This window comes from Erinaceus europaeus, chromosome 3, assembly GCF_950295315.1.
Source record: "Erinaceus europaeus chromosome 3, mEriEur2.1, whole genome shotgun sequence".
Lineage (NCBI taxonomy): Eukaryota > Metazoa > Chordata > Mammalia > Eulipotyphla > Erinaceidae > Erinaceus > Erinaceus europaeus.
This window is the reverse complement of record NC_080164.1, coordinates 870,700-894,269: the sequence shown is the minus strand read 5'-3', so window position 1 is coordinate 894,269 and position 23,570 is coordinate 870,700. Positions and strand designations below refer to the sequence as shown.

Below are 23,570 nucleotides of genomic sequence, written 5' to 3'. Positions count from 1 at the left end.
GGGTAAGGCGTAAATACTCCAGCTGTGGGCCTGAGGGAGCAGGGGCTGATAGTGTTGGTTGGTTACCTTTAACCAAGGAGACTGAAAAAAAAGCTTATCACCTAACTAGGCAGTGAGCAGAGAGGGAACGGACAGACAGACGCCCTGGACAGAGCGCATGGCACCCCTGCCGGGGACCTCAGACAGAGAGGGAACGGACAGACAGAAGCCCTGGACAGAGCACATGGCACCCCTGCCGGGGACCTCAGACAGAGAGGGAACGGAAAGACAGACGCCCTGGACAGAGTGCATGGCACCCCTGCCGGGGACCTCAGACAGAGAGGGAACGGAAAGACAGACGCCCTGGACAGAGAGCATGGCACCCCTGCCGGGGACCTCAGACAGAGAGGGAACGGACAGATGCCCTGGACAGAGCACATGGCACCCCTGCCGGGGACCTCAGGGCCTTCCCGACTGGGCTGTCGTGCGTCCCCTCCTCTAGCCAGGGCCGATCACACGCACCGTCCTCCCGGGACTCAGAGGCCCACAGGGCACCCTGAGGCCGCACGCGAAGCCAGGCGGGCGGGTGCCCCCGACACCCCACCAGGAAAGCCCACGTTTCACGCTGCCAGCCGCCCACCCCTAGGAGGGGCAGGATGCGTCCTGCCACGCTGCTCTCAAGCACAGGGTGTGCGGCTGCTGGGGCCCCGGGGCCTTTAATGGGCTTGCAAGGCCTGCGGGGAGCCAGGCCTTTAATGGGCTTGCAGGGCCTGTGGGGAGCTGGGCTTCACGCGGAGGCTGGGTGGACGTCTTGGTTCTCGAAAGGGGGCGGCGGCTCTCTCCAGAAGGTGAAGTTGCTGAAGGTGTCGGAGCAGGGGAAGTCGGAAGAGTGGCTTCTTTTCAGCAGCGGGAAGACGTGGTCCACTACTTCGCAGAGTCTCACGTACCTGCAGGGACAGCAGACGGACATCACTGGTTCCGGGGGACACACAGACAAGGGGAGCAGGGTGGCCCCGGAGCACAGGGGCGGGAGCTGTTCTAGACCCATCGCTCACTTGCTGCTCCTGAGGCCACGGGGAACAGAGCCAGGGAGGGTCCCATGAGTGAGGCTGGGGCGTCTGAGGGTGGGAGGGAGGGAGGGAGGGCACAGGAGGGAAGGGCCTGGCATCCAGCCTCCGGGAAGCCACGTGTGGGCAGGGTCAAGGACATCTCTGAGGAGCTGTGTCCTTGTTGAGCTGGGCGGGACCTGGGCATGGGTGGTGCCCTCTGCCCCTCAGCAGCCTTCTTCCCTCCACTCCAGGTCTCTCTGTCTGATGTAGGAAGGGGACAGCATGGCTGCCAGGAGCCGGGGCTTTGCGGTGTGGCTACCGAGCCCCAGCACCATCGCTGGCGGCAAAGAAATAAAGGAATAGACGAAATGAAAAACAGACGAGTGCGCAGACTACTCACGAAGAGATGTTGGTCTTGGCGTGCTCCTGTACCAGCTCTCCTTTGGGGTTGACCGTGAAGATTCTGTTCAGAGACACCCCGACTTGCTTGTATGAATACACGTCCTGCCCGGGGCAGAGACAAGAGTCGCTGGGGGAGGGGATCCGCGGCCAAGGCGTGTGGCATTTCTGGCTCGATGCACTACTGCACCAGGAGTACTGCTCCAAGCAACTTAGAGAAGGGATTCTTGGGGCTGGGTGGCGAAATGCCTGATGGAGCAAGGACCCGGGTTCGGAGCCCCCGGTTCCCCCCGCCTGCAGGGGGAAAGCTTTGCACGTGGTGAAGCAGGGCTGCACGTGTCTCTGTCTCTCTCCCTACCAGCTTCTTCCCTCTCAATTTCTGGCTTTCTCTATCCAATAAACAACTTAAAGAGAGAGAGAGACAAGGAATTCTCCTCAGCCATGGAAATGACCGCCTAGAGCTGAGCTGAGTGTGGACAGCCACCCTGGGCCTACTGTCCTAATACCCCGTGGGCCTCCCATACCTGCTTTCTCCGGAGTCTTTTGGAAGGGAGAGGTATGCCCGCCCAGAAGTGACTGCCCACCTGGACTCTCTATAGAATGTGGCACTGTCTAGAGTGTGTGAGCAGTATGCTCACAGCAGAGCAGAACTCGGGCTGGGCAGGGGTGTACCTGTCCCCATGCACAAGGACCCGGGTTCAAGCTCCCAGCCCCCACCCGCAGGGGTACGCATCACAGGTGATGAAGCAGGGCTGCAGGTGCCTCTCTGTCTCTCTCCCCACCCAAGCTCTCAATTTCTGTCTTGAGCCAAAAAAATTTAAAAAAATATTTGAAAGACAGAAAGCGATGTTCTGGCCGGGGCAGACAGCATCATGGCTATGCAAAGAGACTCTCGTGCCTGAGGCTCTAAGGTCCCAGGTCAATCGCCTGCATCACCAATAAGCCAGAGCCAGAGTGTTCTGCTGAAAAAAAAAGAGAAAGAAAGAGAGAAAGAAAGAAAGAAAGAAAGAACGAAGAAAAAAAAAAAAAAAACAGAAAGCAATGTTCTTCCAACGTGAGGTGTGGAATTCATGGCCATGCTATGGGCTGCCCCGCAGTTTCCCCGCAGGGAATGGCCTGCTCAATTGTTCTGTTCTGACTAATTCAGCAAGTTTTCTGGGATTTGAAGCGGAAGTCCCACAGGCCATTTGTGGGACCAACCTGCAGGGGAACTAGAGGCCGGGTGGGGGTCTACACCTGCAGGCTGGATGTTCGAGTCCAGGGACTGGCTGCAGGAGGAGCCCTGTCCTCACCCACCTTCTAGCTCAGCCCGTCAGAGCTCACACACGCCCGCCCGCACTCACGGCCGGCCGGTTTCCGAAGGCAGCATAAAAGGGCTCCGTGTTGGGAAAGAAGAGGTTCTTGATGTCAGTCAGACACTGGACTTTAAACTTCTCGGGCTTCTTCTCAATCACCTCTCTGTTAAAACAAACACGTAAATAAACAAGTAGCCAGCTCGAGAGAAGCTTCATTTGCGCCCGGCTGTGTTCCGCTGTCAGTCACCGTGACACCAAGGACGCTCAGCTGGCCAGGCTCTCCAGGGGAGGCACCAGACAGAGGTGAGTCTGCCCTCACAGAAGCCTGCGGGACAGGGGACCTCGCCCAGGACATTTGCCAGTCGGCCATCCTAGGCACAGACAATTCCGGGGCTTAGAAAAAGAGGGCAAGCCTTAAACTTTTCTTTCACTGTTTCCCCACATGAACAGAAATCTGCTTGGATGCCTCAAATGTGCAGCAGAACCAGCAGCTCTGCGCAGACCCCTCCCCCTGCAGTGGGTGGCAGTGGGGAGAAGTCCCACATGGGCAGCTGCAAATCCTGGGCTTACGCACCCTCCGTTTTCCGGTGGTTTTCGTGTGTGTGTGTGTGTGTGTGTGTGTGTGTGTGTGTGTGTGTGTGTGTGTGTGTGTGTGTGTGTGTGTGATTTAATATTGATTGACAAAATTTCCAGCTAATGAGTACAACTCCACACCCTTCCCACCACCCAAGCTCTGTGTCCCCAGCCCCTCCAGTGTGTGTGTGTGTGTGTTTGTGAGAAAGAAAGAGAGAGAGAGCTTTAATACTGATTCACAAAATTTCCAGCTAATGAGTACAATTCTGTTGATATGCTTCTAAAAACCCCTTCTGTTTCATTAGTTTAATCCCCCCTGCTTAACACTATTCTATTTACATAACCACTTCATTCTATTTACATAACCGCTGTTAACAAGCACCACCCTCCCTCCAGGGCATTGGTGGTTCAGTGATAGAATTCTCGCCTGCTCCGCCCCCTCTCCTTGTCACACTCTGATTTTCACCAGTCACTTTTCTCTCCACCCTCTCTGTGTCGCATCTTGTTCCCACCCTACTGGGCTAGTATATTTATAAGGACAGGATTGTAGTGTTTAGTTTAGCTTAGCTTGGTATAGATTGCGCTGTGTCCTGCATGAATAAAGAGATACTGCATACAACCCAGCCATGAGTCCCGGGTCGTCTGTTACCCGCCCGTGAAGCCAGCCCGGCGAAAACAACACAACTCCACACCCTTCCCACCACCCGAGCTCTGTGTCCCCAGCCCCTCCACTGGAAGCTACCACAGTTCTCCCAAGGCTGCAGATGTGAGCTGACTGTTATTTCTACAACTCTGTCTATTCGTTTATATTTGACCACTCTCCCCCATGGTCCCCTCATCTTCTCCTCCTTCCCAAGGCACACCGATACCTGTCACTATATCCAAATGCCCCTCCCTTTTCCCTCCTCTCTCTCGGGGTCCTGATGGAGTTGGAGTTCAGAGCCCTCTGGGCATCTTCTCCTGACATTTCTCCCCCTCTGGGAAGATGGACCAAATTCTTTATGGGGAGCAGAAGGTGGGAGTTCTGGCTTCTGTCATTGCTTCTCTGCTGGACATGGGTGTTGGCAGGTGGATCCACACCCCCAGCCTGTGTCTGTCTGTCCCTAGTGGGGCAGGGCTCTGGGGAGGGGGGGCTCCAGGACACATGGGTGAGAGCCTCTGCCCAGGAAGGTCATAAACCTTCTTTCATGAGAGTAGCATGACCTCAGAAACAAAACCTAAAATGAAAAACGCAGGGCCTGGGGCACAGCATAACAACTATACAGAAATAAGTTTATGCCTGAGGCTCCAAGGGCCCACGTACAATCCCTGGCACTGACTGTCTTTCAAAAGCCTGAGGTGCAACAGATGACAGCTGGGACCATCTCAGTAGGGGCAGACAATCCAACGTCAATTCAGGATGAAAACTCGTCAGCTGGGAGCAGTGGGATAGCCCAGCCTCGTGCAAACATCCCGCTAAAATAATGGTGTGGTGCTGTTACCACCTCTATCCAGCTCCGTGCTGCAGATTCTAACCAGTACATGGAAGAGAGAAATTGTCTTAAAAAGTTAGGACTGGAAGAGAAGGCATGTCTGCTGTCACTCAGAACAAGTGACTCCCTGCAGCAGGGGGGTGCCCACCAAGGGTAAGATTCTGCATGAGGTCAGCAGTTTGGTGACAGGATCAAAGCACTAAAAATCAGTAATAAAAAAATCAGTGATATTCACAAAATAAAAGTCAGTGCACACGAATCAAGTGCATTTTCACGCATCAGAAACAGGACATAAAAGGCAAGATTTTACGATGCCAAGTGACTGGGAGCCAGCCGAAGACAGGCTGTTGTTTTCGCCAAGCTTTTCTGTGTGAGATGACACACATAACGCTTCAGAGGCCTATTTCCTATGCGTGGAAACGCACGGTGTCTGATATGAGCCCCATCGGAGACCCGCCACGGGAGACTGCACGCTTGGAAGGGAGCCCGCCCAGGGACCGGAGGGCTGCACTGTCAGCCCCTCAAGAGGCTGCTGCTGCTTGTAGGCAGGTGAACCGCAGGGCCAGAGCCACCCAGTCACAGCCACCAGATCCACAGCCACGGCCACGCAGGACGGTGGCATCTCGTGGGCATCAGAAGCCCACGAGAGGAAACACAGCACTGCTTCACTGAGGGAGCTCGGTGCTGGGAGGGGGGAGTTAGGAGGGGAGAGGTGGGTGCTGGGGGGAGGTTGCTGGGGGGGAGTTGGGAGGGGGCAGTTGAGTGCTGGGAGGGGGAGGTGGGTGCTGGGAGGGGCAGCTGGGTGCTGGGAGGGGGAGGTGGGTGCTGGGAGGGGGAGGTGGGTGCTGGGAGGGGGCAGCTGGGTGCTTGGAGGGGGAGTTGGGTACTGGGAGGGGCAGCTGGGTGCTGGGAGGGGGAGTTAGGTGCTGGGAGGGGCAGTTGGGTGTTGGGAGGGGGATTTGGGTACTGGGAAGGGGCAGTTGGGTGCTGGGAGGGGCAGTTGGGTGCTGGGAGGGGCAGTTGGGTGTTGGGAGGGGGAGTTGGGTGCTGGGAGGGGGAGTTGGGTGCTGGGAGGGGCAGTTGGGTGTTGGGAGGGGGAGTTGGGTGCTGGGAAGGGGCAGTTGGGTGCTGGGAGGGGCAGTTGGGTGCTGGGTAGGGGAGTTGGGTGCTGGGTGGGGCAGTTGGGTGCTGGGAGGGGCAGTTGGGTGCTGGGTGGGGGAGTTGGGTGCTGGGAAGGGGCAGTTGGGTGCTGGGAAGGAATAGTTGGGTTTTGGGAGGGGGAGGTGGGTGCTGGGAGGGGGAGTTGGGTGCTGGGAAAGGGCAGTTGGATGCTGGGTGGGGGAGTTGGGTGCTGGGTGGGGGAGTTGGGTGCTGGGAGGGGCAGTTGGGTGCTGGGTGGGGGAGTTGGGTGCTGGGAAGGGGCAGTTGGGTGCTGGGAAGGAACAGTTGGGTTTTGGGAGGGGCAGTTGGGTGCTGGGAGGGGGAGGTGGGTGCTGGGAGGGGGGGGTGGGTGCTGGGAGGGGCAGTTGGGTGCTGGGAGGGGCAGTTGGGTGCTGGGAGGGGCAGTTGGGTGCTGGGAGGGGCAGTTGGGTGCTGGGGGCAGTTGGGTGCTAGAAGTGGAGCTCTTATATTTCAGATGAACCCTCTGACCCTCTGTGAGGAGCTGGTACTGTCGAGAACAGCAGAACTTTCCCCCCAGGGATTGGGGGGGGGGCTGTGTGGACCCCAGACTTAAGGTTCAGAGGCTGTGTGGACCCCAGACTTAGGGTTCAGGGGCTGTGTGGACCCCAGACTTAGGGTTCGGGGGCTGTGTGGACCCCAGACTTAGGGTTCAGGGGCTGTGTAGACCCCAGACTTAGGGTCGAGGCCTGTGTGGACCCCAGACTTAGGGTTTGGGGGCTGTGTGGACCCCAGACTTAGGGTTCGGGGGCTGTGTGGACCCCAGACTTAGGGTTCAGGGGCTATGTAGACCCCAGACTTAGGGTTCGGGGGCTGTGTGGACCCCAGACTTAGGGTTCAGGGGCTGTGTGGACCCCAGACTTAGGGTTCGGGGGCTGTGTGGACCCCAGACTTAGGGTTCGGGGTCTGTGTAGACCCCAGACTTAGGGTCAGGGGCTGTGTAGACCCCAGACTTAGGGTCGGGGGCTGTGTGGACCCCAGACTTAGGGTCGGGGGCTGTGTGGACCCCAGACTTAGGGTTCGGGGGCTGTGTGGACCCCAGACTTAGGGTTCGGGGGCTGTGTGGACCCCAGAATTAGGGTTCGGGGGCTGTGTGGACCCCAGACTTAGGGTTCATGGCCTGTGTGGACCCCAGACATAGGGTTTGGGGGCTGTGTGGACCCCAGACTTAGGGTTCAGGGGCTGTGTGCACCCCAGGTCAGGGTTGAGGGCTGTCTAGACCCCAGCTCAGGGTTCAGAGGCTGTGGGGACCCCAGCTCAAGGTTTGGGGTGTGTGGATCCCACCACTGTACCTGTGAAGCGCAGAGAACAGGCTGCTGGGGCTGAGCAGCAGAGGCCCCTGGGGCAGCACGGTGCCCCTCTCGTTCACCCAGTGCAGGTAGCCCCGGGTCATGTCCGCCATCCCGATGGCGCGTGCGGAGCAGTAGAGGAACTTGTATCCGTTCCTGGAATAGATGAAGAACGGTCACACTGGGTGGCATCATGGGAACAGCTGCCACATGACCTGAGGTGTGCTGAGCAGGAAAGTCGAGGCTGCAGCACTGGGATGGGAGACATCCTTTCCTTCCATGAGAAGCCCTCCCCTGTCAGCCTCAGGGCGCATCCCCTGCCCGTCCCCCTGTGGGCATGTCCCCCTGCCCATCCCCCAGTGGGCATTTCCCCCTACCCGTCCCTCTGTGGCATGTCCCCCTACCCATCCCTCCGTAGACATGTCCCCCTGCCCGTCCCCCTGTGGGCATGTCCCCCTGCCCGTCCCTCTGTGGGCATGTCCCCCTGCCCGTCCCTCTGTGGGCATGTCCCCCTGCCCGTCCCTCTGTGGGCATTTGCCCCTGCCCATCCCCCTGTGGGCATGTCCCCCTGCCTGTCCCCTGTGGTCATGTCCCCCTGCCCGTCCCTCTGTGGCATGTCCCCCTGCCCGTCCCTCTGTGGGCATGTCCCCCTGCTCGTCCCTCTGTGGGAATTTCCCCCTGCCCGTCCCCCTGTGGGCATGTCCCCCTGCCTGTCCCCTATGGTCATGTCCACCTGCCCGTCCCTCTGTGGCATGTCCCCCTGCCCGTCCCTCTGTGGGCATGTCTCCCTGCTCGTCCCTCTGTGGGAACTTCCCCCTGCCCATCCCCCTGTGGGCATGTCCCCCTGCCTGTCCCCCTGTGGGCATGTCCCCCTGCCCGTCCCTCTGTGGGCAAGTCCCCCTGCCTGTCCCCTGTGGGCATGTCCCCCTGCCCGTCCCTCTGTGGGCATGTCCCCCTGCCTGTCCCTCTGTGGGCATGTCCCCCTGCCCGTCCCTCTGTGGGCATGTCCCCCTGCCCGTCCCTCTGTGGGCCAGTCCCCCTGCCTGTGCCCTGTGGTCATGTCCCCCTGCCCGTCCCTCTGTGGCATGTCCCCCTGCCCATCCCTCTGTGGGCATGTCCCCCTGCCCATCCCTCTGTGGCATGTCCCCCTGCCCATCCCTCTGTGGCGTGTCCCCCTGCCCATCCCTCTGTGGGCATGTCCCCCTGCCCGTCCCTCTGTGGCATGTCCCCCTGCCCATCCCTCTGTGGCGTGTCCCCCTGCCCATCCCTCTGTGGCATGTCCCCCTGCCCGTCCCTCTGTGGGCATGTCCCCCTACCCATCCCTCTGTGGCGTGTCCCCCTGCCCATCCCTCTGTGGCATGTCCCCCTGCCCATCCCTCTGTGGGCATGTCCCCCTGCCTGTCCCTCTGCATGTCCCCCTGCACAGGCCGCCACAGGCACTGCCCTCTGGGGACGGGCTGAGCTGCCTCGCCCTGCCTGTGTCCCTCTCCTCAGGGATCATCACCCAGGCAAACACTCTGCATGTTCCTGCCAGACACGGCGGAGGGCTTCAGGGCCATGCCCAGCCGCGGGGAGGGGAACGGCTTCTCGGGCCACGGCCTCTGGCTCTGCACTCTGAGTCGACCACAGAGGCCTTGCGGGTGGCCAGGTAATGTGAGCACACGCAGACACAGAAGCGGCCGGGGACACATGAGTGAGCGCCCAGTGGACGGGACAGCCCGACTGTGCCGAGAGCCCACCTCTGGCCCGGCCTGCGACGGGGAGGCAGGACCAGTGTCAGCCCCCGGGAATGCCGGCCTGGGTGAGCAGGTGTGGAGCTCGAGGACCCAGGTTCGAGCCCCTGGCCCCCCCACCCGCAGGGGAAAAGCTTCAGGGGTGGTGCAGCAGAGCTGCGGGGGTCTCTCTGCCTCCCTCCCTCCCCCTTCCCTTTCACTTTGTCTTTACCCAAATCCAGACTAAATTAAAAATATTTTAAAAAGAAAGATCAATGGACTCTCCCAGCCTGACTTTCCAAGTTAGTGAATTCTACGTCACGGACGTGGGTCTCACAGAGGGAGAGCGGGTCTCAGCTGTGCCTCCCCGGAAGATCCCCCCAGGCCAGAAGGGCGGCCTCACACTCCGGGGCCCAGCGCCATGCCCCGCGCCGTGCCAGAGGACCCAGCACGCCCCAGCACCTGACCTGAGACCGTCCCCGTCCCCGTGGCAGGGAGGCAGCCCTGGGTGCCCAGCGGGGTGAAGAGGTGCGCCCGGGCTCCACTTACTGGCTCACTTTGTGGTAGAGTTTGGCGATGCCCTGGTGGGTCCAGTCCTTCCCCAGGGTGGGCAGGATGTGGCCGAGAGTGTCTGACCTGCAGGGATACAGAAACGGGCCAGAGGGGAACGGCGTCAGCCCAGGGGGAAAGGCCCAGGCGGGTTCACACCAGAAACGTCAGAAATACCAGCCCCTGGACAGCAGCAGAGCAGACCCTGTGCTGAAGCCGGCATCTGAGGTGCACAGAGGGCTGGGCTGGCGCACCCACGGGGGCCTTCAGCAGGGTCCTGGGGCCTGTCCTCCACGTGCTAAGTCAGAGTGACAGGCCCTTCAGACGGCATTCACGCCAGAAGCCAATCAAGAAGCAACACCCCAACACCCTGACAGCAGGCACCGAGTTCCTGGAGAGGCCAGGGAGACAGTGTGACAGTGACTCAGCACATGAGACTCAAGATCCTGGCACCACCAGGGCCAGGGGCAGGGACAGGGCTAGGGGCAGGACAGGGCTAGGGGCAGAGCCAGGAGCAGGACCAGGGGCATGACAGGGCCAGGGGCAGGGGCAGGGGCAGAGCCAGGTAAAGGGGCAGAGCCAGGGACAGGGGCAGGGCTAGGGGCAGGTTCAGGGGGCAGGGCCAGGGCCAGGGGCAGGGGCAGGACCAGGAGCAGGACCAGGGGCATGACAGGGCTAGGGGCAGGACAGGGCCAGAGGCAGGGGCAGGAGAAGGACCAGGGGCAGAGCCAGGGAAAGGGGCAGAGCCAGGGACAGGGGCAGGGCTAGGGGCAGGTGCAGGGGCCAGGGCCAGGGGCAGGACCAGGGACATGACAGGGCTAGGGGCAGGGACATGACAGGGCCAGGGGCATGACAGGACTAGGGGCATGACAGGGCTAGGGGCAGGGGCATGACAGGGCTAGGGGCAGGGACATGACAGGGCCAGGGGCATGACAGGGCTAGGGGCATGACATGGCTAGGGGCAGGGGCATGACAGGGCTAGGGGCAGGGGCATGACAGGGCCAGGGGCATGACAGGGCTAGAGGCATGACAGGGCTAGGGGCAGGGGCATGACAGGGCTAGGGGCAGGGGCATGACAGGGCTAGGGGCAGGGGCAGGACCAGGGGCATGACAGGGCTAGGGGCAGGGGCATGACAGGTCCAGGGGCATGACAGGGCAAGGGGCAGGGGCAGAGCCAGGGAAAGGGGCAGAGCCAGGGACAGGAGCAGGGCTAGGGGCAGGTGCAGGGGCCAGGGCCAGGGGCAGGGGCAGGGCAGGAGCCGGGACTAGAGCCAGGGGCATGACAGGGCCAGGGCCAGGGGTAGGAACAGAACCAGGACCAGGGACAGGGCCTGGTCAAGAGGTAGGGGCAGGGACAGGGCTAGGGGCAGGAGCCAGGACCAGAGCAAGGGCCAGGGCCATGTCCAGGGACAGGGATAGGGCCTGGGCAAGAGGCAGGGGCAGGGGCAGAGCCAGGGGTAGGGCCAGAGCCAGGGCCAGGCTGGGGTCGAGATAAACAACCCTACGCCTTCTGCCTTGGCCAGCATCCCTGAGGGCACCAGCACCTGGGTCCTGAGTCCCTGGCAGCCTTAGAAGACGAGCAGGAGTCGCCTGCCCCAGGCCACCTCCAGTCCTGAGGACCCCGGGTGCTGACTGAGCCCACCTCCCCAGTCCCCCCAGTACTGAGGACCCCGGGTGCTGACTGAGCCCACCTCCCCAGCCCCCCCAGTCCTGAGGGCCCCCGGGTGCTGACTGAGCCCACCTCCCCAGCCACCCCAGTCCTGAGGACCCCCGGGTGCTGACTGAGCCCACCTTCCCCGCCCCCCCAGTCCTGAGGACCCCCGGGTGCTGACTGAGCCCACCTCCCCAGCCACCCCAGTCCTGAGGACCCCCGGGTGCTGACTGAGCCCACCTTCCCAGCCACCCCAGTCCTGAGGACCCCCGGGTGCTGACTGAGCTCACCTCCCCAGCCACCCCAGTCCTGAGGACCCCCGGGTGCTGGCTGAGCCCACCTCCCCAGCCTGCGCCAGTCCTGAGGACCCCAGGGTACTGACTGAGCCCACCTCCCTAGCCCACCCCAGTCCTGAGGACCCCAGGGTACTGACTGAGCCCACCTCCCCAGTCCACCCCAGTCCTGAGGACCCCCAGGTGCTGGCTGAGCTCACCTCCCCAGCCCCCCCAGTCCTGAGGACCCCCGGGTGCTGACTGAGCCCACCTCCCCAGCCTGCCCCAGTCCTTAGGACCCCAGGGTACTGACTGAGCCCACCTCCCCAGCCCCCCCAGTCCTGAGGACCCCCAGGTGCTGGCTGAGCCCACCTCCCCTGCCACCCCCAGTCCTGAGGACCCCCGGGTGCTGGCTGAGCCCACCTCCCCCGCCACCCCAGTCCTGAGGACCCCCGGGACCCCCGGGTACTGCCAACCACCTGGTGATGGTGCCATCAATGTCTGAGATGATGACCTTGTCGTCCCAGTCCCACAGGTAGATGGTGCCCTCACAGCGGCAGGTGCCCTGGTACTGGGTGGTGACACTGAACACCACGTCATTGGGGCCGTTCTTCAGCTTCAGGCTTTGCTGGAAGACAGGACGGGGCGGCCTGTCATGGGGGAGACCTGTGGACGGCACCCGCTGGGTCCCAGCAAAGGCGGCACTGGGGCACTTTCCACAGGGTCAACCGCGGGCTGGGTGGTGGCGCGCCTGGTCGAGCGCACACCTTACTGTTGGTACGCATCTAGTTCTGCTTCTGTTACGTTGCTGGACGTTGTGGTCTATTTATACGGTCTTTTTTGTTACATTGGTTTGGTCTCACTCCCCCCACCTCCGGGAGATTTGGTTTAGCCCTTGCTAGTTTCGTGCTTCTTCCTTCTCCCTGTCCCTCTCTACCTCCCCATTCCTCTTGATTTCTGGCTGTCTCTATCCAATAAATAATAAATTAATAAAAATTAATGAATATACACAATAATAAAAAGTTAATAAAAATAACATTCATAATAAAAATTAATGAATATACATATATATTTTTAAGAAGGGTCACACTGAGCCACGGCTCCCTTCCTGCTCCCATGATCTGCTCTCGGGGGAGGGGGTGTCTCTGCAGGACGGGGAGCCTGCACCCGGACTGACTCTCCTTGCAGGCTGGGCCCTGCACTGCCAGCCCCAGCGCCGGGGTCGGGAAAAAGAATCAGGGCTCCTGCCTCCGCAGAAGCTGACTCTCAGCGTCACGCTTTCCTGACCCCGGATTTCTGGATGAGAACTGCCAGGCGGGTAGCTGGCAGACTCTGAGGTCCAGCATTAAGAAATCACAAAATCAGGAGTCGGGCGGCAGCACAGCGGGCTAAGCACATGTGACACAAAGCGCAAGGGCTGGCCTAAGGATCTGGTTTGAGCCCCCAGCTCCCCACCTGCAGGGGAGTCGCTTCACAGGTAGTGAAGCAGGTCTGCAGGTGTCTGTCTTTCTCTCCCCCTCTCTGTCTTCCCCTCCTCTCTCCATTTCTCTCTGTTCTATCCAACAACAATGACATCAATAACAACAATAATAACTATAACAATAAAACAAGGGCAACAAAAAGGAATAAGTAAATAAATAAATATTTTTTAAAGAAAAGAAATCACAAAATCACAGCCTCTGATCGGAACCAACTTCCTGCCCGTGAAAGGGGGTGGGGGAAGGGCCGGGCTGGGCAGACAAACTAAGGTCCAGTGTGGACAGCAGCTCCCGTGAAATAAGAACCGTGAGGACCATGCTGGGCACAAGTGCCACTGGCCAGGCCTCCAGCCAGAGAAGGGTTATCCAGACACAAGCAAAACAGCCTCCAGAGGGCAGTCTGAGTCCCTCCAGGGGAACCCTTGTCGGCACCCCACCCAGCTGCATCCCCGATGTGCGGCCCCCACCCCAACCCTGCAGAGCTGCCGGGTGGCAGGAGGAGGCTCTGCTCTCAGAACACCCTGCAGCTAGGCCTGACGCCCACACACCATCGGCACTGACGTCCAGAGCAGGCAGGGATCCAGGCCCAGGGCCTGCCCACAGGCCGCAGGGGCCACAGGGTGGGGGGCCTGGCGCCAGGTAGGGGCTCTCTGTGGGCACAGTGGGCCTGACACGCTCTGAACCCCACTGCCTTGCCCCCTGCCCCCCAGTTCTGAAGCCACAGGAGAGTGGGCATGTGGACACACCCCAAGATGCTGCTAGCCTGGGGGTCACTTAGACCTCAGGGAGCTCCAGCCCCTGCCGCATCTGAGGGGCGGCCTGGAGCAGGGCCTGTGGTGGGCAGCGGCCAGTAGCGAGTGCCTTGGGATGGAGCAGAGGGGGTCGGGGGCCGAGTGGTGGTGCACCCGGTGAAGCTCAAATATCCCTGCAAGAATCTGGGTTCGAGCACTGCTCCCCACCTGCAGAGGGCACTAAAAAGTGGTTAAGCAGAGCTGCTTCTGTCTCCCCCCTCTCCTGTCACTTTCTCTCTGTCCTGTCCAATAAAATGGTGAAAACCAGAGCCGTGGATTCACAGTGCCGGCGCTGAGCCCCAGAGATAACCCTGGAGGCCAAAGAAACAGAGAGCAGGGGAGTCCTGGCAGCAAGAGGCAGCAGGACAGCCAGACAGCCAGGCCTCTGGAAGAAGGAGGGCCAAGCAGGGACTCACCAGCTGCTCGGACGTGAGCCGCAGGGTCTTGCGGTAGCTGACGCCGGGCAGCAGGGGCACGTGGGCCGCGTGGGACGGCTTGGCCGCCGCCTGCTCTTCGTCGCTGGAGGACGACTCCCGCTTTGTCCTGGAACACGGTCACGGGACCAGCGTCAGGAAGTGTGTCTGGGGGCCCCCAGAGAGGCGGCAGCCTCCGGGCGTCAGCGGCAGGTGGACGGGCTTCTCCCCCGAGCTTCTCCAGTGGTTCTCTACCATGCCCTCTTACTACCAGTGAGCTCATCAGTGAATTTATCAATGGACTTATCAATGAAAGATACGTGGGATGGGGCTGGGTAGTGGCACAGCGGGTTAAGAGCATTTGGCACGAAGCGCAAGGACTGACGTAAGGATCCCGGTTCGAGCCACAGTCTCCCCACCTGCAGGGGAGTCACTTCACAGGCGGTGAAGCAGGTCTGCAGGTGTCTGTCTTTCTCTCCCCCTCTCTGTCTTCCCCTCCTCTCTCCATTTCTCTCTGTCCTATCCAGCAACAACAACAATGGGGAAAAATAAATGGCCTCCAGGAACAGTGGATTCAGAGTGCAGGTACTGAGCCCCAGTGATAACCCTGGAGGCAAGAAAAAAAAAATGGTGTGAGGTTAAGACAAAACCCAGCAGCTTGGAACGTTCCTACTCATGACCACAGAATGTGAGCGCAGATCTACAGGGATGCAGAGGTCACATAGGCTCCTAAGCTGAATATGGGCCCCAGATCACATCAAATCCATGGGGTTTACAGTCAACAATATTTATACTCCTTTCCCATATTAGGGAGCTACTCTCTTCCCTGATCCAGCTTTCTGGTCCTTTTTCCAGCCATGACATCACCTCCCCAGACAACAGCTTGAGTCCACCAGCTCACGATGTCATCACACGGGTCAGGAGACACCCAGACAGCTACACTCCTGGGCCTGGCCTGAGGAGCCCCCTCCATGTGCTCTCTGTGGGCCGGGGAGCAGAGCCCCAGGGCACCCTGCCCACCGCCAACACCCCACCTGAGCAGGTGCCCAGCCAGAGGGCTGTGTGAAGACCTCGGCCTCAGCAAGGGCGCCCACCTCCAGGTCATCGGCAGACCCGTCAGTTTCAGCCCTGCTCCAGGCCGCTGGGGGCTGACAGGGCCGGTCTGCAGCCCGGCTGACCCTGGGTCCAAGGCCCCAGCCATCTGGGGAATGGCGGCACCTCCACGGGGCCTGGGGCGAGACGGAGGGCGTGTGCACCCCGGGCCCGTGCCCTGTACCTGCTGCCCACACCGAGCGGCGACGGCTGCTCCCCGGTGCTGTAGCTCTTCCCGGCCAAGCCTTGCTCCGGCTGGTTCTCCTGGAAGACAGCAGAGGACGTCACAGCCCTGGCCCCTCAGCGCAGCCCCCGAGCCAGGCCGGTGCCCCTCTGCGCAGAGATGCGGGACAGAGCTGGGAAACACGGCTCCTGGCAGAAAGCAGTCTGTCCCTCCCCTTCCACACCCCAAAAGGATTCTGGCCCAGAGGGGGGAAGTGCGGGGCAGGTGACCAGAGGGCTCCATCAGTACCCGGAGAGAGAAGAGCAGGGGGAAAGAAAGACACTCAGAAATATTAAGTGTGACTTAGAAGGGAAGAGAAGGGGGACTGGCTGGTGGTGCACCTGGTTACAGTGCACAAGGACCCGGGTTCAAGCCCCCAGCCCCCACCTGCAGGAGGAAAGCTTTGCAAGTGGTGAAGCAGGGCTGCAGGTGTCTGTCTCTCTCCCTCTCTATCTCCCCCTTCCTCTCGATTCCTGGCTGTCTCTATCCAACAAAGATAATAAAAAAAATTTCAAGAGGAAGGAAGAGAAGACAGGACCATAGGAAAAAACTGAGCGACTATGCATGAATATAGAAAGTTATATGAATAACCGTCAGCCTGTGACCACAGGAGACTAACAGCTTCCAGTGGAGGGAATGGGGACACAGAACTCTGGTGGTGGCAACAGTGTGGAGTTAGACCCTGATTCTCACAGTCTGATCAATCAGTATTAGATCCCTAAAACAAGGAAGGAGGGAGAGAGAGAGGGAGAAAGGGAGGGAGGGAGGGAGAAACCAGTCTCTCCCATCTTAGCTGTGGCAGCCACTGGGCTGCCCATGTGGATGTGTTCCCTGTTCCCCGTTCCTGTTCTCCATTCCTGTTCCTGTTCCCCATTCCTGTTCCTGTTCCCTGTTCCTGTTCCCTGTTCCTGTTCCCCATTCCTATTCCTGTTCCCTGTTCCTGTTCCCTGTTCCCTGTTCCTGTTCCCCATTCCTGTTCCTGTTCCCTGTTCCTGTCCCCTGTTCCTGTTCCCCATTCCTGTTCCTGTTCCCTGTTCCTGTCCCCTGTTCCTGTTCCCCATTCCTGTTCCTGTTCCCTGTTCCTGTTCCCTGTTCCTGTTCCCTGTTCCTGTTCCCTGTTCCTGTTCCCCGTTCCTGTTCCCCATTCCCTGTTCCTGTTCCCTGTTCCCCATTCCTGTTCCCCGTTCCTATTCCCTGTTCCTGTTCCCCATTCCTGCTCCCTGTTCCCTGATCCTGTTCCCTGTTCCTGTTCCCTGTTCCCTATTCCTGTTCCCTGTTCCTATTCCCTGTTCCTGTTCCCCATTCCTGCTCCCTGTTCCCTGATCCTGTTCCCTGTTCCTGTTCCCTGTTCCCTATTCCTGTTCCCTGTTCCTGTTCCCTGTTCCTGTTCCCTGTTCCCCATTCCTATTCCCTGTTCCTGTTCCCTGTACCCTGTTCCTTGTACCCTGTTCCTGTTCTCTGTTCCTGTTCCCCCTTCCTGCTCCCTGTTCCCTATTCCTGTTCCCTGTTCCCCATTCCTGTTCCTGTTCCCTGTTCCTGTCCCCTGTTCCTGTTCCCTGTTCCCTGTTCCCCGTTCCTGTTCCCCATTCCTGTTCCCTGCTCCCTGTTTGTTGGTATCTTCTAATTCTGCTTTTAAAAACCCCTTCTGTTTCATTTGGTTTAAATCCCCCCTGCTTAACACCATTCTATTTACATAACCACTTCATTCTATTTACATAACCTCTGTTAACAAGCACCACCTTCCCTCCAGGGCATTTGTGGTTCAGTGATAGGATTCTTGCCTGCTCCGCCCCCTCCTTGTCACACTCTGATTTTCACCAGTCACTTTTCTCTCCACCCTCTGTATGTCACATCCTGTTTCCACCCTACTTGGCAAGTATATATAAAGACAGCATTGTGAGTTTTAGGGTACTTTAGTTTAGCTTAGCTCGGCTTAGATTGTGCTGCGTCCTGCATGAATAAAGAGATACTGCCTACAGCTCAACCATGAGTCCCTGGTCGTCTGTTACCCACCCGTGAAGCCAGCCCGGTGAAAACAACCTAGCCCGGAGAAAACAACATAAATGGCGCTACAACGTGGGACCAGACCTGCGCAACTCCCAGATAAGTGAAGACTTTGCCTACCTATGCACTATGGTCTTCTCTTCTGCTTACGAAGAGGTTTGCCAAAGCCTCTACTGTTTCATCATGAGACCATTTCTCTGTCTCTGGAATATTTTGCTCTGGGCCAAACTTTGTTTCCCTGACCGGGAACTTTGGTTTCTTATGACCGGGATCATAGAGCTTGGGAGATGCACGGAGATTTCTCCTTGGACTTTCTGGATTCCCTCTCCCAGGTTTCCTGAGGAAAAGGACTACATTTTGCTCTGGGTCACAATTTGGTTCTTTATGACTGTGACCGTCGACCTTGGGATATGCATGGGGATTTCCACTGGGACTTTCTGGACTTCTCGCATGTTTCCCATGGAGAAGGACTACTTTAATTTGAGGAGCATTCTCGAGTACCCTGGCTGTCCCCAAGAATGGAGACACGTGGTTAGTTCTACTCTCTTGATTGGATTCTTTCTTCGATGGGAAGACACTTTTAAAAATGGGTGCCTGAAGCAATCCAGCAGGAACAGTCAGAAGCACCCTAAATGGAATTTCGAGGAGCTTTTTGGACTAGGATGCCCTCTGGGGACTCTTAATCCTACATGGTGAGATCTGTTTCGTAAGAGAGTGATTTGAATGACTGAATTTTTGTTTGACATTGACTTAAAAAAAAAATGCTAGACACAACCATGATTTCTAGAGACATCCAGAAACAATCCAAAAATTGTTTTTTCCCTCCTTTGATTTCTTTTTTACGTCTTAGCATAAATCTGAAACGTTTAATCCTGAAACAGTATGAGTTATGGGTGGGGCAGATAGTGCAATGATTATGTTAATTATTCTCATGCCTGAGGCTTCTACTGTGGTTCTTCTATTTACCTTTCCACATTTTATTGAGTTTAAACTGTTTAAACAACCTTAAAATCATACTAGAAAGGACTTCCAATTATAATGGAGTTATCAATTATAGTAAACTTCTAATCTGCTACAAGTTTTGTTTGACAAGTAAGTGAATTTGAGCTGTCAAGTCTTCACATGAAAAAGCATCTACTCAAATGGAATTCCTGGAAATCCATTTGGACCCCTGTTCTCTGACATCGCCCACAAGATGGAATGACTACAACACACCCCCGGAAACCTGGCACGACCTGAAGAAACAGATTCACAGACTCCAAAGATCACTCTCTACAGAAAAGCAGAATTCTGGTGGCCGACATTCCCCATCAAGACAGACATGCAGCGTTTCATCCCCTGGCATTTGTTCCATGGTCAGCTACTTCGGACTGATACCTCCATCGTACTTACTGGTACACGCTGCTGTGTTTCTCAAAGACTAACTTCAGCCAATTGCCTTGAGACTTTATAGACCATGTCCCCTCGCCTGCAGGCTCTGTCCATAGAGGTAGAAAACTCACCCATCTTATTAGGTTATGCCCACAGAGGCATGAAGCGCCCCAAGAGGCAAGAGATGCCCACAGAGGCAGGAAACGCCCTTTGAGGCAAGAGATGCCCCCAGAGGCATGAAGCGCTCTCAGAGGCAAGAAATGCCCTTTCACCTGCTAGGCCTTGCCCTCTGAGGCAAGAAACGTTCCCCTTGGCATCACACTGGTTATTGCTGCTCGCCTATTTTGTTTTCCATGTCTTATGCCAGTTCTTTTGAAAATGCCTGTATGATATAGGTTTCTGTTCACCCCACAATCCTGATACTATGGCCATTAGTTAAAAAGAAAGGGGGAATTGTTAGTATCTTCTAATTCTGCTTTTAAAAACCCCTTTTGTTTCATTTGGTTTAAATCCCCCCTGCTTAACACTATTCTATTTACATAACCACTTCATTCTATTTACATAACTTCTGTTAACAAGCACCACCTTCCCTCCAGGGCATTGGTGGTTTAGTGGTAGAATTCTCACCTGCTCTGCCCCCTCTCCTTGTCACACCCTGATCCTCTCCTTGTCACACTCTGATTTTCACCAGTCACTTTTCTCTCCACCCTCTCTATGTCACATCCTGTTTCCACCCTACTTGGCAAGTATATATAAAGACAGCATTTTGAGTTTCAGGGTACTTTAGTTAGTTTAGCTTAGCTCGGCTTAGATTGTGCTGCGTCCTGCATGAATAAAGAGATACTGCCTACAGCTCAACCATGAGTCCCTGGTCGTCTGTTACCTGCTCGTGAAGCCAGCCCGGTGAAAACAACATAGCCTGGCGAAAACAACACCTGTTCCTGTTCCTGTTCCCTGTTCCTGTTCCCCATTCCTGTTCCCCATTCCTATTCCCTGCTCCCTGCTCCCTGTTCCTGTTCCCTGTTCCCTGCTCCCTGTTCCCCATTCCTGTTCCCTGTTCCTGTTCCCTGCTCCCTGTTCCCTGTTCCCATCCCTTGCTCCCTATTCCCTATTCCCCATTCCTGTTCCCTGTTCCCCATTCCTGTTCCCCATTCCCCAGGCTGGCACTTTCCAATTTTCTTCGCATGACTGGAATATTCACAAATATTTTCACAACATAGTTTGCTAGAGAAAAAAAACAAGGGGGCCTGGTGGTGGTGCACCTGGTTGAGCACACGTTACAAATCGCAAGGACCTGGGTTCAAGCCCTCAGTCCCTAACTGCAAGGGAAAATTCTCAAGTGGTGAAGCGGGGCTGCTGCAGGTCTCTCTCTCTCTCTCTTTCTCTCACCCCCTTCCCTCTTGATTTCTGGCTGTTTCTACCCAATAAGTAAAGTTGATAAAAAAATAAAGAGGAAAAGACAAAACCTGGCCGCCACCTCTTTCTCAATGTTCGTCCTCAGTCAAGGAGAAGCTGGGACTCCGTGCGTCCTCACCAGTGCCCTGCTTTCTGACTGAGGCGGTCTCTTGGCACTACGACCAGTGTTTCCTCACTGGACTGTTTGAAGGAGTCACACACCTTGGGGCATGCCATTAGGCGGCACACCAGCGCACAGGGATGCAGGTTCAAGCCCACAGTCTGCAAATGCGAGGGGACACAACACCAGCAGTGAGATGGTGCTGTGGGGCACTCTCCTCTCTCTCTCTCTCCCTCCTTCTCTCTATCCCTCTCTCTCTCTCCCTCCCTCCCTCCTTCTCTCTATCCCTCTCTCTCTCTCTTTCTGTCCTTCTCTCTCTCTGTGTCCTTCTCTATCTCCCCTCACCCACTCAATCTGTCTCTATTTGAAATAAGTAAATATAAAAAGGGGCCAGGTGGTGCTGCACCTGGTTAAGTACTCACATTACAGTGCACAAGGACCTGGGTTCAAGCCCCTGGTCCCCAGCTGCAGAGAATGCTTCACAAGTGAAGTAGGGCTGAAGGTCCCTCTCTCTCTCTCTACCTCTCTCTCCCCCTCAATTTCTCTCTGAATCTATCCAATAATTAATAGAAAAATTAAAAAATTTCAAAAAGAAACAAACAAAAAAAAAGACAAGAGACAGACTCTTATCTAGGAATCCTAAGTCCCAGGTTCAAGTACATACACCATCGTAAGCAGAGGCATGCTCTGGCAAATAATAATATAAATGAATAAATATGTATCTCCCCAACACAGTAACATTTCTTGAGGACGTAACTGAGCAGCTGTTCCTGTTTTATACAGGATGCCATCCCTCCCAATTCAAGCTGGTGAGAACGTGGGTGGAATCTGGATCTGCCAGGAGAAACGGGCCCTGAACTAGCCTCCCGTCCCCAGTCCTAGAAGGCTCTTCTCCCTGATGTGGCTGGACGGAGCCACATCTCTGAAGGAAGACTGGTGGGTTAGGCTTCACCTTCTCTCACCTCTCGCAAATCTGGGCATGTGGACGGAGCATGCCAAGGGGAGATGCCTGATAAAAGGCGTCCCCTGACTCCATCCCTCGGGACAGTGGAGCAGACACTGCCCAGATATCTCTCTGTCCCTGTTACCACACTCACAGAGCTGGGCGGGCGCCCTTGTGCCTTCCCCACATCACACTGCAAACGTCAGCCAGCCTCTGCTCAAGTGTCAGCCAGCCTCTGCTCAAGCTTTTGTCGGGAGCAGCCTGGGCACAGGAAGGCCACAGGGGCAAAGGTGCCCGAGGACAGGAGTCTGAGGACAGAGTCATAACGGGCGTGTGATGAAGACGTCTGCGGGGGAGAGGCCACAGGGCCAGAGCACAGGCAGCAGGACAGAGAGTCTGCCTGCCGAGAAGGGGGAGGGCTGAGGGTGCGCCAAGAACATCAGGGAGGGAGAGCGGCTGCCAAGGCCCAGCGACTGGCTCGGTCTTCTTCCAACTCAACCAAGCAGTCAAATGGGGCTACAGAGGGGTCAGACCTGGGGAACACCAGTCCTGAGGGCCGGCTGAGGACCCTGACTGGACACTGAGACCCAGACACCCAGCAGAGGACTCCAAGGGTGCTGTCCACACAGCCCTCACTCTGCAGGCTGCTGTCCCCACAGCCCTCACTCTGTAAGCTACTGTCCCCACAGTCCTCACTCTGCAGGCTGCTGTCCCCACAGCCCTCACTCTGCAGGATGCTGTCCCCACAGCCCTCACTCTGCAGGCTGCTGTCCCCACAGCCATCACTATGCAGGCTGCTGCTGTCCCCACAGTCCTCACTCTGCAGGCTGCTGCTGTCCCCACAGCCCTCACTCTGCAGGCTGCTGTCCCCACAGTCCTCACTCTGCAGGCTGCTGTCCCCACAGTCCTCACTCTGCAGGTTGCTGTCCCCACAGTCCTCACTCTGCAGGCTGCTGTCCCCACAGTCCTCACTGTGCAGGCTGCTGTCCCCACAGCCCTCACTCTGCAGGCTGCTGTCCCCACAGCCCTCTCTGCAGGCTGCTGTCCCCACAGTCCTCACTCTGCAGGCTGCTGCTGTCCCCACAGTCCTCACTCTGCAGGCTGCTATCCCCACAGTCCTCACTCTGCAGGCTGCTGTCCCCACAGTCCTCACTCTGCAGGCTGCTGTCCCCACAGCCCTCACTCTGCAGGCTGCTGTCCCCACAGCCCTCACTCTGCAGGCTGCTGCTGTCCCCACAGCCATCACTCTGCAGGCTGCTGTCCCCACAGCCATCACTCTGCAGGCTGCTGTCCCCACAGTCCTCACTCTGCAGGCTGCTATCCCCACAGCCCTCAGTCTGCAGGCTGCTGTCCCCACAGTCCTCACTCTGCAGGCTGCTGTCCCCACAGTCCTCACTCTGCAGGCTGCTGCTGTCCCCACAGCCCTCACTCTGCAGGCTGCTGTCCCCACAGCCCTCACTCTGCAGGATGCTGTCCCCACAGCCCTCACTCTGCAGGCTGCTGTCCCCACAGCCATCACTATGCAGGCTGCTGCTGTCCCCACAGTCCTCACTCTGCAGGCTGCTGCTGTCCCCACAGTCCTCACTCTGCAGGCTGCTGTCCCACAGCCCTCACTCTGCAGGCTGCTGTCCCCACAGTCCTCACTCTGCAGGCTGCTGCTGTCCCCACAGCCCTTACTCTGCAGGCTGCTGCTGTCCCCAAGCCCTCACTCTGCAGGCTGCTGTCCCCACAGTCCTCACACTGCAGGCTGCTGTCCCCACAGCCCTCACTCTGCAGGCTGCTGCTGTCCCCATAGTCCTCACTCTGCAGGCTGCTGTCCCCACAGTCCTCACTCTGCAGGCTGCTGTCCCCAAAGCCCTCACTCTGCAGGCTGCTGTCCCCACAGCCCTCACTCTGCAGGCTGCTGCTGTCCCCACAGTCCTCACTCTGCAGGCTGCTGTCCCCACAGTCCTCACTCTGCAGGCTGCTGCTGTCCCCACAGCCCTCACTCTGCAGGCTGCTGTCCCCACAGTCCTCACTCTGCAGGCTGCTGTCCCCACAGCCCTCACTCTGCAGGCTGCTGTCCCCACAGCCCTCACTCTGCAGGCTGCTGCTGTCCCCACAGCCCTCACTCTGCAGGCTGCTGTCCCCCACAGTCCTCACTCTGCAGGCTGCTGCTGTCCCCACAGCCCTCACTCTGCAGGCTGCTGTCCCCACAGTCCTCACTCTGCAGGCTGCTGTCCCCACAGCCCTCACTCTGCAGGCTGCTGCTGTCCCCACAGCCCTCACTCTGCAGGCTGCTGTCCCCACAGTCCTCACTCTGCAGGCTGCTGTCCCCACA

General features: G+C 58.0%; 1 protein-coding gene across 1 annotated transcript in view; it reads right to left on the bottom strand.

Moving 5' to 3' along the window:
* Nucleotides 1-610: 610 nt before the first annotated feature.
* LPIN1 (lipin 1) overlaps nucleotides 611-23,570 on the bottom strand; it is a 253,692-nt gene continuing 230,732 nt past the window's right edge. Inside the window, exons 14-26 of the mRNA XM_060187994.1 lie at nucleotides 22,928-23,279; nucleotides 22,253-22,836; nucleotides 21,771-22,203; nucleotides 20,326-20,468; nucleotides 15,378-15,485; nucleotides 14,105-14,231; nucleotides 11,899-12,047; nucleotides 9,497-9,583; nucleotides 7,239-7,391; nucleotides 2,771-2,885; nucleotides 1,429-1,532; nucleotides 730-926; nucleotides 611-693 (exon numbers count right to left, since the gene is read on the bottom strand). Of these exons, the coding sequence (XP_060043977.1) occupies nucleotides 767-926; nucleotides 1,429-1,532; nucleotides 2,771-2,885; nucleotides 7,239-7,391; nucleotides 9,497-9,583; nucleotides 11,899-12,047; nucleotides 14,105-14,231; nucleotides 15,378-15,485; nucleotides 20,326-20,468; nucleotides 21,771-22,203; nucleotides 22,253-22,836; nucleotides 22,928-23,279 (2,515 nt within the window). The 3' untranslated portion in view covers nucleotides 611-693; nucleotides 730-766. The remainder of the gene's footprint in view (nucleotides 694-729; nucleotides 927-1,428; nucleotides 1,533-2,770; nucleotides 2,886-7,238; nucleotides 7,392-9,496; nucleotides 9,584-11,898; nucleotides 12,048-14,104; nucleotides 14,232-15,377; nucleotides 15,486-20,325; nucleotides 20,469-21,770; nucleotides 22,204-22,252; nucleotides 22,837-22,927; nucleotides 23,280-23,570) is intronic.